General features: G+C 46.0%; 1 protein-coding gene across 2 annotated transcripts; it reads left to right on the forward strand.

Moving 5' to 3' along the window:
• The first annotated feature begins 1,861 nt into the window (after nt 1-1,861).
• On the forward strand, nt 1,862-14,570 carry si:ch211-195o20.7 (cytospin-A). 2 transcript variants are annotated; one of them, XM_012823862.3, is made up of 12 exons: nt 1,862-2,057; nt 2,801-2,901; nt 3,914-4,450; nt 5,133-5,206; nt 10,335-10,816; nt 11,404-11,494; nt 11,586-11,652; nt 11,828-11,903; nt 12,739-12,844; nt 13,239-13,355; nt 13,596-13,655; nt 14,101-14,570. In XM_012823862.3, exons 2-12 carry the CDS (start codon nt 2,862-2,864, stop codon nt 14,188-14,190), a joined length of 1,740 nt encoding a protein of 579 aa, XP_012679316.2. In that variant the 5' UTR covers nt 1,862-2,057; nt 2,801-2,861; the 3' UTR covers nt 14,191-14,570. The 2 variants fall into 2 exon arrangements, with proteins under 2 accessions (XP_012679316.2, XP_012679324.2); XM_012823870.3 differs by lacking the exon at nt 1,862-2,057 and adding an exon at nt 2,103-2,324.
• The last annotated feature ends 1,561 nt before the right edge of the window (nt 14,571-16,131 follow it).

The following is a 16,131-nucleotide window of genomic DNA, read 5'->3' on the forward strand; positions in this document are numbered from 1 at the left end:
CATTCTTTATTAATCCCACAATGGGGAAATGTACAGTGTTAGAGCAGCAGAGGGAATAGTGCAATGACAAGAAGCATTAGTAAAGAGAGCAAGATAAAATACTAAACGCAAGTGAACAGACAGCAAGATATAATTATTAGAACAGGTGATTTAATAAAAGATCCTGTCAATTACTGTTTCTTGCGTGCCATTTATAAAAATGACCTGAATTCCGTCATAGTACTGGAATGAATCCAATTAATCAAAAGACCTAAAATTGAAGCGTAAAATCACATCACAAAGCCACACACACACACAGTCTACACATAGTCTGGAACCCTCTTATAGTCATAATCCTATTTTTCCTTTTCCGGAGCCAACTGCACGTCTGCCAAGTGTGACCGGAAGTGTTGGGGTTCCTTAACTACAGCAGATTTAGCGTCTGTAGGTCACCAATACTGCGCCCTAATCCTCTCAGCAGATGTGATAATTGGCCGCGCTCACGCATGAGGGTCTCCTCTCTCACCCAGTAGCTTCTGCAGATTCCTGTGGACTACCAAACTGGATCCAGCAAGCACTGGTCACTTTCGGCGGGGAACCTGTCTCTCTCTCTCGCTCACACACTCTCTCTCTCACACTCTCTCTCTCTCTCTCTCTCTTTCTCTATCTCTCTCTCTCACTCACTCACTTAGAAATGCACACACATATACACAGGACATTTTACATGTCCAAGATGATAACACTGTCTTACCTGTGAATTACCAGTGGCAGTGACACCCTTATTAATGACATTCATTAAAGGATTCATTATTTCAGACCATTGTCCTACAAGTTCAATAAGACCTGTCCTACAAGATCAATAAGACCTGCAACTGGTGATGCATTTCCACTGTTATGTTGGGGAACATTGGGCCCCAAAATGTGCAGTTCAGATCGACTCAATTCAAGTGATCAATTCTTTTTTTTTTTCAGCTGTTACCTCAGCTCCATGAAGTCCAATTTCAAGACAATAAATCATTAATAAGACAGAATTTTATGTTAATTGGGATTTTACATTGCATGATATAGTGCTACAAAATAGGTGTGAGAATTCCTGAAAATTATAGGGAGAGGTTAAGGTCTGCTTGCCTGGAAGTGAAATAAGCCAGCAGATAGAAAACATATTGTGGTGATCCTAGCTGAAAGACCCACAGCCAAAGAGCATGGTCACAGGATATTGACCTGAATTGATTCTCTATTAATATAGTACTACAATATCAGTTCGAAAGTCAAGGTCATACGCATCTATGCTATGCTAACGGTTCAAACATACCCTCTACTGATGAAAAGTATGTACTACAATACTAACACAGAAACAAGGCGTTAGAATGTGGTTAGAAAAAGTTGCCTTATTTTAGATGACATCCTTAAGGCTTAAAATATATATTAAGGCTTGGGGCCTACAGTTGCAGACACAGTCTCGAGGGCCAACTCTAGATGTCGTCCTTTCGTTATTAAAATGAATGATCTGAATCCCCAATGTGTACTGTTCCGATTTGGCATTCAGCAATAGCCTAAAGTTGTTTACGGATCCGCAGTTTTCTGATAGAATGGTGTTCATCTTAATCACACTGGAAAGCATTTAACGTTAGAGAGTCAACAAGAGACATGTAGATAGGGATTGGATGTAGGAATTGCATTACCAATGAATTCGCAATTTCTTCCAAACACTTGTTATTTCTTTTTTTTAGGCTGCTTACAGTGAGATATTTTAAGATGTAGTCACCACGTAAATCGATCTTTCTGATCATATAAGGGCATAAGTGCGAAATACAGTGTTTTCCTTCAATTCGTTACCGCAACGTTTAGAATATGTGCGCATGTGACCACTCTTGGTAGTGCTGATATAATGTTGCCTAGTAGCGCTCAAGCACCATTTAATTCAACTTCACTTCACCTCTGTCAGTAAGGGAACTATACCGTCTGTGCCTTGACACGCGCCTCGAAAAGAAGTGAGGGGCAGGGGGAGCTTCGAGGAAAGAAGTGTAACATTTCGATTTGTTCCAAGTTCGTGTGGAATCATAGGTGTTTGTGAAAAGGTGTGTACTTGATCATGTCAAATCTTTAAAACTAGATCATTTGCGCTTAACCGAATGTAAAATGTTTTGGATTATGACATTTATCGCTCTAACGACCGGCTTTGGGGGATCTTTGTTGAACATTGAACATGGAAACTCGATGCTTTTTAAAAAAAATGCTTTTTAAAATGACTTGTGCGAAGGCGCACCAAACTGGAGCCCATGTAACTCTGGATTGTCGGTGGAAGTTGTGATGACTTTTCTCGAACTTTTTTTCTTTTAACTAAGGTAGGCTGTTTATAGCAAACGATGAAGGGGGCTATTTAACTTAATAGGTACCTCTACCACAATATTACCGTTATCGCTTTCTTCCTCAATTGCTTTGCTTGAGATCATACATTGTAAAGCTTTGTAATTTGTTTGACCGGTGTTTTGGGCGAGTGAAGCCTCTTGATGTCTTAAAGCATGCTATTAGACCAAGTTTCTTTGTCAATTGACATCCAATACTCATTCAATTCATGTTTGTATCTGTTGCTCTCTTCTACCCTGTCAAACCAAAACACGTTTTTTTTTCACCAAACTTTAATATTTCTGTTTTAAATTCTGAATTCTACATTCTATTCTGCTTTATCTTTGTGTATCCATAACTTGTTGTCATATTTACTCATGAACATGCTTTCCTGTACTTCCATCAGTGTCATGCAAAAACTCGATCAGTATCTGGTACAAACAAAACAGGTATAACTAGCATCTTTATTTTACAGGAGAACTTCCTGGAGTCCGAGGTGAAGGCAGACCCTTTGTCGCTCACCATCCTTTGCCACCATGGGAAACCTCTCCAGCAAAGATGGCCATGGATCTCCTGGTAAATACCCAGGCAGGAAATGTCCCTGTCTGATTTTGTTCACAGATTTATCCGTTTGATAGGCTGCATGTGTTTAGGCTCATCTGTCTCCTGGGATAACCCCAGCCTGTCTCCTGCCTCACATCGGAATGCTTCCCAGTCAGCCTGTGCATTCTGAAAGGAGGCTGAGAAATTTGGTTGGCATGTGTGCTGTAGCCAATTTCATTATGTTAGCTCTCCCTCTCTCAGTCCTCTCTTTCGTTCTCGCTTTCTCTTTCTTGCTCACTCTCTTCCTATCCTCTGCACACCCACCCACCCACCTACCTCCCATTCTATTCCTCTCCTCCAAGCCTTGCTTACTGCAGCACTCATGCACTTTGTCTCAGGCCTTTTATTAAGTTTCTCTTCAGAGAACAAAGACAACATCCCCCCCTGTGGTGGGCTGACATGCCTGACTGTGTCGGCCAGATGAAGACACAGGCTCAAAAGGAGGAGAGAGGGAAGGGTTGGAGCATGAGTCGGCTCTCCCCGCGGGCAGTGCCCCTTTCGCATTCTCCTCACGCCAATGTTGATTGGTCAAGCCCTGTTGCCCTTTTGGTGATGACTCAGCAAAATTCTCTGACTCGCCACAAGCAACACTGTTGGATTAATTGCAGAGAGCCAATCTGTACACAGACCTTGGCACATATACTCTTCAGTGTTCGAGGGTTATTTTTAAGCAGAGTTGCGTAGGAAAACTCATGGCGTTACATAAGCTTCCCTATATCAGTGCTCCTCTCTTGCTTTTGGTTATCTTATCCAGCGCTGAATCAGTTTTGTGAGCAAAGACTGCTGCTTTCACACAAGGACGAGGGACGTGTGGAAGGTCACTGATGTTTTGCAGCCCAAGAGGAATGTCTGTCCCGAGAATATCCAGGCCCAATTAATCCCCGCAATGACTGTCTGGTGTGTTTTGGCTCGTGGACACAGATGCAATTTGTTCTTGTTATCCTCGCTCACATTGCTTAATTTTGTCCTTACCTCCCTTATCTAGGTCCCCCGCTGGATATGTTCCACACACCACCTGCCTCCCCAGTCACTCCTCCACCCACCTGTACGTCAGGCCAGCTTCATTTTGCTTCCCCACTGCATGGGTCAACCCCAGAGGGCAAGGGTCGGACACACAAGGATACCAGGGATGTCCCAGTCATCAGCTCTTCTGGCAACCTGGACGTTACAGGCTCCCCCAATACCAGCCAGGAGTGGGCTGTGATAACCTCAGGATCCAGTCCATCACCAGTTAAAGCAGGAATAGTCCCGTCAGTCAAAAGGGAGACTTTTGGATGTAGTGAGCCCAAGGCCTCCTCTTCCAGCAGTAGCAGTACTGTTCTTCTGTCATCAGCAAGGACACCTTGTTCACCGGTGAAGCCCACTGATCAGACTTACCAGGAGAAGGATAGCGGGCTTGGGCCATCTCTCACTGAGACAACCAGTGGGCCAGGAAGCCCATGTGTAGAGGAGAACCTTCTAGAACAGTGCTGGAAAGCATTGGGACACAAATCATCAATTGACCCAACGCCTAGCCTGCCTGGTAAGAAATCAGGGATGATTGACATGCGTGTTCTACTTAGAGTGAGCTCAAATGTCCTCAAAGTGAGTCCTCGAAGCTTGCCTCAGACTAGGGAAGGGAGCAAGGCAAAGGCCAGAAACATTTGTAGTAATTCAGGGAAAGGACTACTATAGCCCCTAATCTCGATCCATTCAGAATAGACAGCTGCACTAATATATAATTCCCTACGCTGATGCATCACCTCTGAGCTATGCTATGAGTGCACAGTTGGTCATGAATGTGTGATTTGGCACACATTTAAAATTCCCCACTCTAACCTCTACAGTGGGGCTGTGAGGTCTGTGTTGTAGCACAGGCGGATGTGCTATGAATCACTGCCCCTCTACTCATTGTCTGCTCATAAACCGCATAAATACTGAGCAAGTATTGCGCAAGTTCAGTGTCAATGACTGAGCAGAGCTCTGCAATGTTGTTAACATTGCCTTAAAAGTCATTGTCAAGCCGTGCCGTGTGATGTCATGAGCATTCCTTTTTCAAGTCATCTTCAGCATTAATAGAAAAAAAGTCTAGTGGATTGAGCATACATATATAAATATGTGTTTAGGTGTAATGTGTTTTAATAGGTAGTTTTCATTTGGAATATTGAATTGATTGATTCTGAACTTCTCACTGTTTACTTTTACTTTTTTATATCTTCTTTCAGATCTACTGCAAGGCTTCCTAACTGAGCGGGAGCAGCTGGTGGAGGAGTTGCAAATCCTGAGGGAGAGCATTCAGGTTAGCCTCATATACTGCACCACTACAACCCACCACCTCATTAGGGCACTACTATATCACAGCACTTGGGGCATTTTATATGTATCTGTTCAGTTACATTTTGAATTAGAAACATAATGCTGGTTAGTCATCTGTCCTCTAAAATGTCATCGTCTCCTTCCTTTGTCGCTGATGGACACAGCAATATATTGTTTCAATGGCGCATTTTGGGTATTTTTAGCATTTCTTTTTGGGACAGGAAAAGGATCTGATCCCTGGAATCTCTTCTGTTGTAAATATTTAAGGAACGTAAACATGAAATGCCGCTGCACCACCGCCCCCACCCCAGGGCAGGTCAGGGCAGGTCAGGGCTGGTCAGGGCTGGGCATCAGCAAAAGATAACGGCCACTCTGCGCCTTGTCATCTCCGCCAGCCAAGGCTTCTGGGAGACAGGGCTCTTCTAATGGCCTACTTCCTGTGTGAGGCTCGCAGCAGAGGAAGTGGGCCGAGATGATCTTGATGTGGCCCTCGCTGCCTGTCTGGCTGGCCATCAGGAACACAATGAAAAGCTCTTCTGTTTGTCAGAAGAGCACGAGGGGGAAGCTGGGGAACGCACCCCGGCGCAGTTAGCATTCTTTCAGCATCGCTCCCATTCCTCTGAGGTCCATCCAAATTCCTGTCATTTTAAGGGCAGAATATTCTTCTTTTTCTTTTTCTTTTCCTTTCTTCTTCTTCTTTTTCTCCCTCTACCTCTCCTCCTCGTCCTTCTTTTGTGTGTGTGTAATTTCCCGTTCATAATGGGGACCCACCCTTCTGAGTATTCAGCTCAGGGGCCTCTGTCCTTCCCCTGTCTGTAGTAGATTAGGCATTGATGAAACACATTTCCCTCCCAGAACTCTCCTCCCACAGTCCTCTCTGGTGTGGAAAGAGAAAGACAGAAATACAGAGAGAGAGAGACAAAGAGAGGCAAAGAGATGGAGATGGAGATGGAGAAAAAGAGGAAGGGAGAAAAGAGAGAGAGATGGCAAGAACAAGTGTCTCCAAAGGAACAGCTTGAATGTGAATTACAATGCCGGGTACATCGGGAGAATGTTTTCACTGATTCACTCTGCTTCCAGTTACAGGCGGGTTTAAGGGCTACACGTGCGCACTATTGAAAGCAAAAGCGGGGTTTTGTATTATTCGTTAGTCTTGAAATCATTTTTGAGTTGGTCTCCAGTGCTGCAGGTTTAGGAAAAGCCTAGTGACAAGGGGGCTGTTTGTGGAAGAAAGAGAGCTCTTTTCAGCAGGGAAACAAGACAAGACTGTTTTGTTTTCAAGCATGAGGGGAGAAGTCAGCATTTTATGCCTGAGTGTCCCTTTGGTTAGTGTGTGTGTGTGTGTGTGTGGCTGGCTGTGTTCACTGGTGCGTGGGTGTTGTGCTGCAAAAGTCCTCCCTTGCCTGTGCCTCCCTGTTCATCTGAGCGCTTGACTTTTCCTCCTAGAGAGAAGAAACTCACACAATGATCTCACAAGTGCAGCCCACACACACACGCACACAAATACATCCACACAAACACACGTGCACGTGCACACTCATGAGCTGACCCGCACATGCACAAACATACATTACATTCGTAAACATCCACAGAGGGGGCACAGAAGTAATGAAAGAACAGCGTCTCCCAAGCATACACATGCAGACTAACAAAAACATACACAGACAAAAAGCCTCACAAATAGAATCCTTTCTCAGACACACACACACACACGCACACACACAAACACGCACATCGGCAGGCATCGTCCCCCGTCTGTCTGGGCTGTGGGTGGGCTGCTTCATTCTATGGATGGGATCGTGCTCTCAGGTCTCCGAGCTTTGGGATCAGTTCCAGATGGACAGTGGTGATTTCTAGGAATGAGCTCTCAGCTCTTTGGAGACTGTGGCTGGAATATGTTTCCATAGAGAATGAGGCTTTTTGTGTCACATTTGCAATGCAGAGTACATTTAAATTGTGTGTGTCTGTGTGCAGATGTGTTCCCTTTAACCTTTTGTGTGTGTGTGTGTTTTCTGAGTGGGTGGAGGCAATTACCATCTCTGCTCTTCATGGAGGTAAATAGATTGTCTATAGGTAGTGCATAAAGTCTGTGTGTGTGTGTGTGTATTTGTGTGTTGGCATTGGCTGAAGTGTGGGAGGTGGCTTTTTAGGTTTTTCCCAGCATCACAAACCTACTAGTGCTTGTTGTTGGGCAGTGATGGCTGGGAGAGAGTTACGTATGGGGAAATGACACAAGCCATGGGAGATGGTTTCCTGGCTGTCCCTAAAGTGTGTGTGTGTGTGTGTGTGTGTGTGTGTGTGTGTGTGTGTGTGTGTGTGTGTGTATATACAGCACATGTGTCTGTGTGTGTGTATGCCTCCTTTTTGGTGCTGCAGTGTAACTCCATGGGTCACTGTTTGGTGGATGATGTGTGAGGGAGTGAGATTTGGGATCATCAGTCTTATCGCGGTGAAGGATGGGGTGGGGAGTTTCCTGTTTTTCCTCTGGGTCTGTGGGCTTGACCCTCAGCGGGGCTCCAGTAAGCCTGGACTCGGAGCACACACAAAGCCCCTCCATGAGAAGAAGCTCAGGGAAGTTTCTGTTTAGTTTCTGATTAAACTTTCAGTTGAGGTCATGGTGTTGAGCTTGTTGAAATTAGGAGTTCTTCTGTAATGATAAGTGAACAGTGTCTGAGATTGAGCAATTGTGTATGTCACATTTTAGCTTAGTATCTTTATAGTAAAGTGAAGGAGTTAGAGAATCTGATCTTTGTGGGGGCATGTGAATGGGGAAGCTGGGACTGTGTGCGTGTCTCTGTGTGTCTCTGTGTGTGTCTGTGTGTGTGTGCGTGTGAGTGTGAGTGGGTGTGTGGACTCTCTGGTGATGCGCTAATGGGGTCCAGCTGTAGTGTGAAGGCGCTGGTCAGACGAGGAGGAAAGCTGGCCGGCCGACTGGCTGGGCTCCACTTCTTCTCTCCCCGCTGCTGCTGAGACGAATGATCCCGCCCTTCCTCTCTCCCACACTCTGGTGTGCCGGGACAGAACAAGACTCTTCCAACACCCTCTACCCTCCATCCCCCCCCCCCCCCCCCCCCAACATGGGACTCTCCAGCGCACACATCACTGCACAGCGGCGCTGCAGTTTGATTCCCATCCAGCGCTCCCCCTTTATCTCTCTCTGTAATTTGCCTCACCAGTTGTCGAGTCCCTACCGTCCTCAGATTACACCTCTCAGTATTGTAGTCCTAAGGATTGTGCCAACGTTGTATTTGCTTATGGGGGAAAGTGTTTGGTGCACAGATACTATTGTTGTCTGTCTCTGCCTGAGGCTAAGCGTTAAGTTACACAGGAGAGGGGCATTAGCTGAGGGATCAAATGAAAATGCATGGGGATTCAGGCTCGTAGAGCAGAACGGAGATTCCTTCCTTCCTCCTCCTCTTTCAGCGTGACCTTTCCCTGGTGTGCAAGTGTGGGGGTTGGGGGGTCTGAGCAGGACCCAACCACAGAGGATGGCTGTCTCTGGCTATATACTTGAAATGGCTCGTGGTTTCATTTTTCCCTTTTGGCTTACTTGACTTCGTATGAAAGAGCATCTGCTTTAAGTTCAGTCTAGCGCAGCGATGGTCCCCCATGTCTGAGCAAGTCTTGTCTGAAAGGTCATGGTTCAGAAACCTCCGTCTTGGTTTCTCTCCATCACCCCCCCACCCCCTGCTTTTTAGCAGTACATTGCATTTGTTACCCCGGTGCTCAGCTGCTGGGTAATTTGATTTAGTCAAGTGTGTTTCAGCAAGTCTGGAACCTTCCACTCAGCTTCACTGGCAAGCAAGGGCGGCTTATCTTCACATGATCCTATCACTTGAGTTGAAAGCAGTGTACCAAAAGTGTTATCTGTCAACCTTTGCGACTGTGCCTAGTTTTCTTTCCAAATGTTGAGCAATATTCTCTCTGCTGCTCAGGCATCCCCCCCCCCCCCCCCCCCCCCCTCACGAACTGTAAACACACATTCCTGCTGCTGGTGATGGGGTTCTGTGCTGCTGAGCCTGAATGGAGGTGCCCGAGCCTTTGGCACGGAGTCCAGTCGCTTGGCGTTAACAGGGTGCGCACAGCACCTCTTCACGACTGCCAGTACTTGGGCCGCCCCTGCCGGGGTCTAGTGGATGACCTCAGTCTTTTAAGGAGGGGGCTCCTATTTTAGTTTTCCTCACAGTTTCCATTAAGCCGTGAAGCATTCATCTCTATTGGCAGCTGGTGGGCGAGAAATGTGGCACAGTGAATAGGGAAGTAAAAGGTGGAGAAGGCTCTTCTAGAGCACTTGCGGAAGTCTTGCAGACATTTATGCTGGTTTACCAATTGATCTGCATGGACATGTTGAAGCAGTCATTGAATTCCAATGCAGAGGCATTGCAAGTGAATAAGGGACAGAAGTAAAAGCACTGTTGTATTATCTTGGCACTTGAATGTTTTAGTGTTTGTTTGACCATCTTTCTTTTACACTGTCTGACTGAGTAGACAAGTTTGATGTGGCTCAGAAAGGTTTATGCTGCATTCCATATGATCAAACGTTTGAGTCATTTATGGAATTGAGCTCAAACCAACCATTTTTAGTAACGTGGATTGATTCACCTAAGCATTTTTTTAAATGATGGGTTTTCAAGGGTGGGAAGACAATGCAGTGTCGCTGTTTATTTAGATTCAATTCGTTCTGTGAAACTGTGTCACAAAGCCACACTGGCATAATGCTCATCTGCTAGACAGACATTTGATAGAGTTTGGATCTTAAAGGTTCCCACTGTTTGTGTTTATCTAAATAAATGAATGAATGTATCCTTGGATTTTTAGCAGTGTAGGGCATGTCAACTCCTAAGTACAGGTTCACCGAAACCATATTATGTCTTTGTGTTATGTCCTGGTCTCCCAGAAACTCCTTAGTGTTCTAGAGCATTCTATATAGTTTGCTGTAGATCACTAGGCTGATAGGGAGGGGAGGGAGGTTTAAAGGCTGATGAAGTATTTACAGTGCTTTCCCTTGAACAAACATGAAGAGACTGAAGTTACATAACCTCTGTATTAGACGGAGATCGTCTGTAAAGTCTGTCTCTGTGGTGACGAGCGGATGGGGCTTCTTCCTGCAGATGGAGCGGGGGGAGTGGCAGCAGTTCCAGGCCGACCTGCAGGTGGCCGTCGCCGTGGCCGACCGGCTGCGGGCAGAAGCCGAGGAGGAGCTTAGCGTGCTCAGAGAGACCCAGCAGGACTGGCAGAGGCAGCTGGCCGATGCCCATATGGGACGGAAGGAGGCAGTGGGCCGCCTCAAGCCCCTCAGTGCCCAGCTGGAAGAGAGCCAGCAGAGGCTGGCCACCCTGATGCAGACCCAGACTCCGACCCAGACTCCGACCCAGACTCCGACCCAGACTCCGACCCAGACTCCGACTCCGACTCCGACTCCAACTCAGAGCGCCCACGTCGGAGGGTCCCAGGATCACACCCAGACGCAGCCCCTCAGGGGCCGGGAGAGGAGCGCCAGCGGTAAGGGGGTGGCGGAAGGGTACCTGAAGAGCTTGGCGACGGAGAGGAGGAGAGAACAGCCTCGCAGAAGTGTACCCTCGGAAAGATCCAGGTGAGATCCAGCACCACAGCTGGCCAATATGCAGGCCCCACAATGCCCCGCCATATATTTAGCCATTTCATGTCACCCACTACCTATGCCTTTGGTTTCCACTGCTTTGTAAATTCAAATGCGACTTATGTTATATTTTTATATACATTATATCAATTTTATAAACCTGTGAACTTCTTTGAAGGCCATTCGGCTTTTCTCTTAGGTCCAGCAGAACTGAACATTTCAAACAGCTCTGCTGTAGTTCACGCAGTCTGTTTGTCTTGTGTTTGCAGATGCCCTGTTCTCCACTAGACCGCTCACACGGTGTGCGCGCACTCGAACAATTGTTCACGGGTGATGCCAAGCGGGCGCAAACAGGATTAATGCAGCTCCTCTGCTTGGCTGGCCACAGCCCAGTAGTTTAATCAGCTGTCGTGCTCAAGTAGCGAGGATAATATTTTGGAGGGATTTTTCACGCTCCTCCTGTCCTCCCTGGAAAGAGAGTGATCCAGACGGGAGCATCAGGCTGTCCCGTCCCGCTTGGCTTGGCTGTGCCGCTTGTATTGATTTCATGGCGTGTTCTATCTTTTTTTTTTTATCTGCAGGAGCCTTTCGAGACTTCCTGTGTCTTCGGACTCCCCCGCCGTACTAAATGGTACTTCCCAGACAACCACCTCAACAGGACCCATCAGTAAAGTCAGCATCACACAACATTCATTTCAGCATTCAATTTTTGTAACTGGGATCTTGAGAATATTTTGCCTAAGTATTTTGTCTTTTGTTTCAGGGCATGGCTCAAGTCCGGGGAAGGAGGGGTCAAGACAAGCAGGATAACTTGAATAACAATCATTCAGGTGTGTTCTAGTGGATTTCAATAGAGGCTTTCATTTCCAAAGAAGAATATTCCCCCTAATGTCAAAATCACTCTGTATTCTGTAAATGGCTTGCAGTGTAAACTGTGTGTGTGTGTGTGTGTGTGTGTGTGTGTGCGTGTGTGCGTGTGCCTGTGTGTGTGTGTTTACTTCATAGGCAAACAAGAAGAGTCAAATCGCCTGCCTATATCTGACCTCACAGACTCTTTCACTGTCAGTACTAGTAAAAGCAGGTGAGCCTTTACAAACACACAAACAAACACACATACACAGACTTTATAGCCGTAGTCCACCATGCTTTTGAGCACCTGATTTATACCACTGAAATCAGAAATTACATCTGCTCAAACGGTTGTGCTTCCGGGCAGGAATTCATTGGTAGGATTAGCAGCATATCTTCATACAGGTTCAGTGGCCTGGCGCTATGCTGCTTTTCTTTCTAGTCTTTACAGCACAGTACACTGAGTTCCAGTCATTCACGGGAACAGTACATTGAGTTCGGAATGGCAAACCGCACGGTGCTTTAGGAATATTAGGATGTGGAGCCATCACTTAAGGCATCGGGACCCACACAGTGTGTTTCCTTGTTGGTTACTTGATTGATGGACTATGGCTGACTGCTTGAGTGTTTACTTTTGTGAGCATGCAAATTCGTAGAGTTGGGCTCAAAGTAAAGTTAACAAAATGTATTGGATTTCACTCATAGTGTTGCCAAACTTCGGTGGGTTTGCTTCTCATTAGAAACCACCACCGTCCTCAATTCTGACACAGCAGAGTTCGAGGGGTCTAAATGAGACCGCACTGTAGCACTACGAATGCGACTGCTCTGCTTGCTAGCAGCCAAGTTGAAGTGTGGACTTTTCCCCCTGTTTTGAATAGAATACCTCTCTGCACATTCTGATCCCATGGTGCCCACACCCCAACTGTGTTACAGTATATTAAGTCAACACGGCTGGACTTTTGATGTTTGTTTTCAAACACTTGCCCAATAGCGCCATTCAGAGAGGCCTGACACTCAATACTTGTCCAGCGCTTGATTTTGTGTGTGTGTCTGTGTGTGTGTGACAGTCACAGCAGGCCTCAGGATGACTTCAACCGGCTGCTGCGTCGTCATGGTGGTTCCAAGAGGAACTCGCTGCTGCGCTGGTGTCAGAGTCGCACCCAGGGCTACAAGGTACTCAGCCTGGCAGAAAAGCCATTGTAAACAACATTCAGTCGTACACTACTGACTGTACACTAATGACTCTTGTCATTGTGTATATAAAATGTATATGAAATACGCTTGTTTTCCAATCTCCCTTTGTTCTGTCTGCATTTGCAGCTCTACACATTTCCTTCTCATGTTCTCTCACTGCCTGTGTGTGTGTGTGTGTGTGTGTGTCAGACAGACAGACAGACAGACAGACAGACAGACAGACAGACAGACAGACAGACAGACAGACAGACAGACAGACAGACAGACAGACAGACAGACAGACAGACAGACAGACAGACAGACACTAACGCAATAAAGATTGAGAGTGATGCACACACAGACTTTCTCATTGCTCGACTTTTCTCCTCATCAGAACATTGAAATCACCAACTTCAGCAGCAGCTGGGCGGATGGCCTGGCGTTCTGTGCCATGTACCACACCTACCTCCCGTCGCACATTCCATACACTGGCCTCAGCCAAGACAACAAGGTGAGAGCTCACACATTCCCACGCTCTTTCACGCCCATCGGTCATACACACAAATGCAAACTCGCTTCCATGGAAAGTTCATATAGTTTACAGTAATGCATATTATATTACACTCAATTTCTGTTTGAGTGTAAGCGAACCGAAATGACAGTGGGTTTGTTCTTAGCCAAGGGTTCTCGTGTCATTAATGATGGTGGCGATGATGATGATGAGTGTTGTTGTTGTTGTTGTTGTGCGCAGAGGGAGAACCTCACCCTTGCATTCCAGACTGGGGAGGGTGTTGGAATCACAGCCTCGCTTGTAAGTCCATTCAAACTTCAGCACACATGGAACAGAATTGCAGGAGGATTTTCATAACTTTTTTTTTATGAAAAGCAGAGCATGTGCATGGACCTAGAAGTGGCCCAGAGGCCTGCAAAGACTCTGGCAAGGGTTGTGGATAATCTAACCTGGGGAGAGTATTCCACCAAGCATGATCACTGAGCTATCCAGATCATTTCATTGATTAGAACCTGAAATAGTCCTAATTTTTTAAGTTCAGTTTCCAGTTCAGACTCAGCCCAGCTGTCCAGCTTACTTGGATCTCGGTGTGTGGAATACTCCTTCTGGACCCCATTATAGATCTTCTATATTTCTCAGATTTGCTGTGCACAAGTTTTTGGTGTTTGGTTTGATTTTCACTGAGTAGCTTGTTTCTGATAGCATTTTCCTTCCTATAAGCCAGTCCTCATGTGTGTGTTTGCAGACAGTGGATGAGATGCTGAGAGTCGATGGCCCTGACTGGCAAAGGGTTTTGGGGTACGTGGAGAGCATATACCGGCACTTCGAGATGTGATGCCTCTGCCTGTGCCAAGATGTCTCCAAGAAGCACCAGGTGTTTGGAGGCTTCCCCCTCCTGAACGTTGCCATATCACTGATCAGGACGACTACTGAGGCATGGATGACTTGATGAGAGAGAAATGGACAGGACTGGTGCGAGACCTTTGTTTGGTTCGCCCCCTCTTGGTTGTATGTTGGAGCTACTTGTTTGAAGGGACGAGCTACAGTGTTTGGACAATACTACTACATGACCCGAAGGATGTCTGATTCCCCCTGGAGTGATTTTTTTCAACTTGGTCTGTGTAAGAAGAGAAGACTGTTGGCCTGCTTTATGTGTTTGGTATGTGACGTACTGTGGTAAATAGTAACGAGATTTAAAAAAAAGAAAAAAATATATTACCTGTGTCCCAGTTTTGCTGTGGTTTAAACACTCTGTAAATATGCACTTTTAGATGCACTTTGTACTGTGCCTGTAAGAGCCATGCCACTCTGAGAACGAGCTGCTGTGGCAGACAGGATGGGCTCACGTTCATACTTGCTCTGAGAACGAGCTGCTGTGGCAGACAGGATGGGCTCACGCTCATACTTGCTCTGAGAACGAGCTGCTGTGGCAGACAGGATGGGCTTACGCTCATACTTGCTCTGAGAACGAGCTGCTGTGGCAGACAGGATGGCTCACGTTCATTCAGGCTCGTTTTTGGTCGGCCTCTCAAGCCATCACACATTAGACACAGTCTCTGTACACCTGAGGCCGGGCATGACTGCACTGTTACACATGCCGTTCTCAGAGACTCTTTCTCTCTTTTTCCATTCACTCGGCCTTCCCCGAAGCCTGATCAGGCTCGCTCCTCCACTGGATCTGCTGATGAGTCCTCCGTTGGGAATTTAAATGCAATTTCAGACGTTAACGAAGGTTAATTTGCCAAAGATTCAGACAAATAAAACGATCTACTTTTGAGCTGTGACTACGTCCGCGTGCTTCTTGTTACTAGGTTAAAATCACTTTAAACAGTGTTCCGTGTGACTTTGAGTGAAGGTAGGTTTCTGCTGCCCTCTTGAGGCTCAATATAATCATGTCGCTCATTTTCACAACTGCTCGTAACCTCAGTGTTTAGTCTGGAAGAAGGCTTATCACACATCCTAGAGTTAGGGTCAGCCAAGGGTCTGGACATTCATCCCATTTCAAACTGAAAACTTATTTAAGCAGGGGACTCACCCATTCTAGTCTTTTCTAAATTATCTTCCCTAAAAGCAGTGTAAATTTACTCCAAGTACAAAGTCTTATCTAATACAGTTCATACATTGTCCAGAGAGCCATGCCTATTGAACAGACACATTTAATCACTGCATCTACAGACTGGAGGTTAATTTAATTTACAAGCGGACCGGGCATAGCTTCTTTCATTTGTTCAGAATTGGTTTCCTTCTTCATTTGATGGTTATGGGAACTTTTCTAAACGTGTTCTCTAGAGTGTTGCGAGAAATAAGACAGGAATAAATGGCAGTCTCTGAAATATATTATGAAAAGCAAGATTTCTTCTGCATATCTTGAATACCGAGTTGATTAGCTCACCAAGAGGACTGTCATAACTACAGGCCACTTCTGACCTTAAATTAACATGGTAATGCATATATCCTGAACCTATTGCATATTTCTAGCCTAACGCTAGTCTCCAATCTCATCAGTCTTCCTCTCCCTCACATTCCTTTAATGCTCTAGCCCAAGTAATCCCCAGACATGGGCAGATGCTTATCTTCATCATCCTCACTGCTGTTAGGGATGTAGTCCTCCTGTGTGTCACCATAGTCATCCAACACACCATCACTCTTCCTCATCTCTGGGAAAGAGACCAGAATAAACAGGACTGAAGAACAGCACAATCAAGTCATGTCAAAACAAAATACTTGGATGGAGAACACTGCAATGAAGTAATGTAATCCATTTTGGGGAGGCGTC

The sequence above is a fragment of the Clupea harengus genome, chromosome 14, assembly GCF_900700415.2.
Source record: "Clupea harengus chromosome 14, Ch_v2.0.2, whole genome shotgun sequence".
Lineage (NCBI taxonomy): Eukaryota > Metazoa > Chordata > Actinopteri > Clupeiformes > Clupeidae > Clupea > Clupea harengus.

Bases quoted from the DNA above. Each gene is read 5' to 3' on its own strand.
- si:ch211-195o20.7 (XM_012823862.3), top strand. From the start codon at position 2,862: ATGGGAAACCTCTCCAGCAAAGATGGCCATGGATCTCCTG. The intron at 5,207-10,334 runs GTTAGCCTCATA...TTCTTCCTGCAG, and splicing joins TCCTGAGGGAGAGCATTCAG to ATGGAGCGGGGGGAGTGGCA. The intron at 13,656-14,100 runs GTAAGTCCATTC...GTGTGTTTGCAG, and splicing joins TTGGAATCACAGCCTCGCTT to ACAGTGGATGAGATGCTGAG.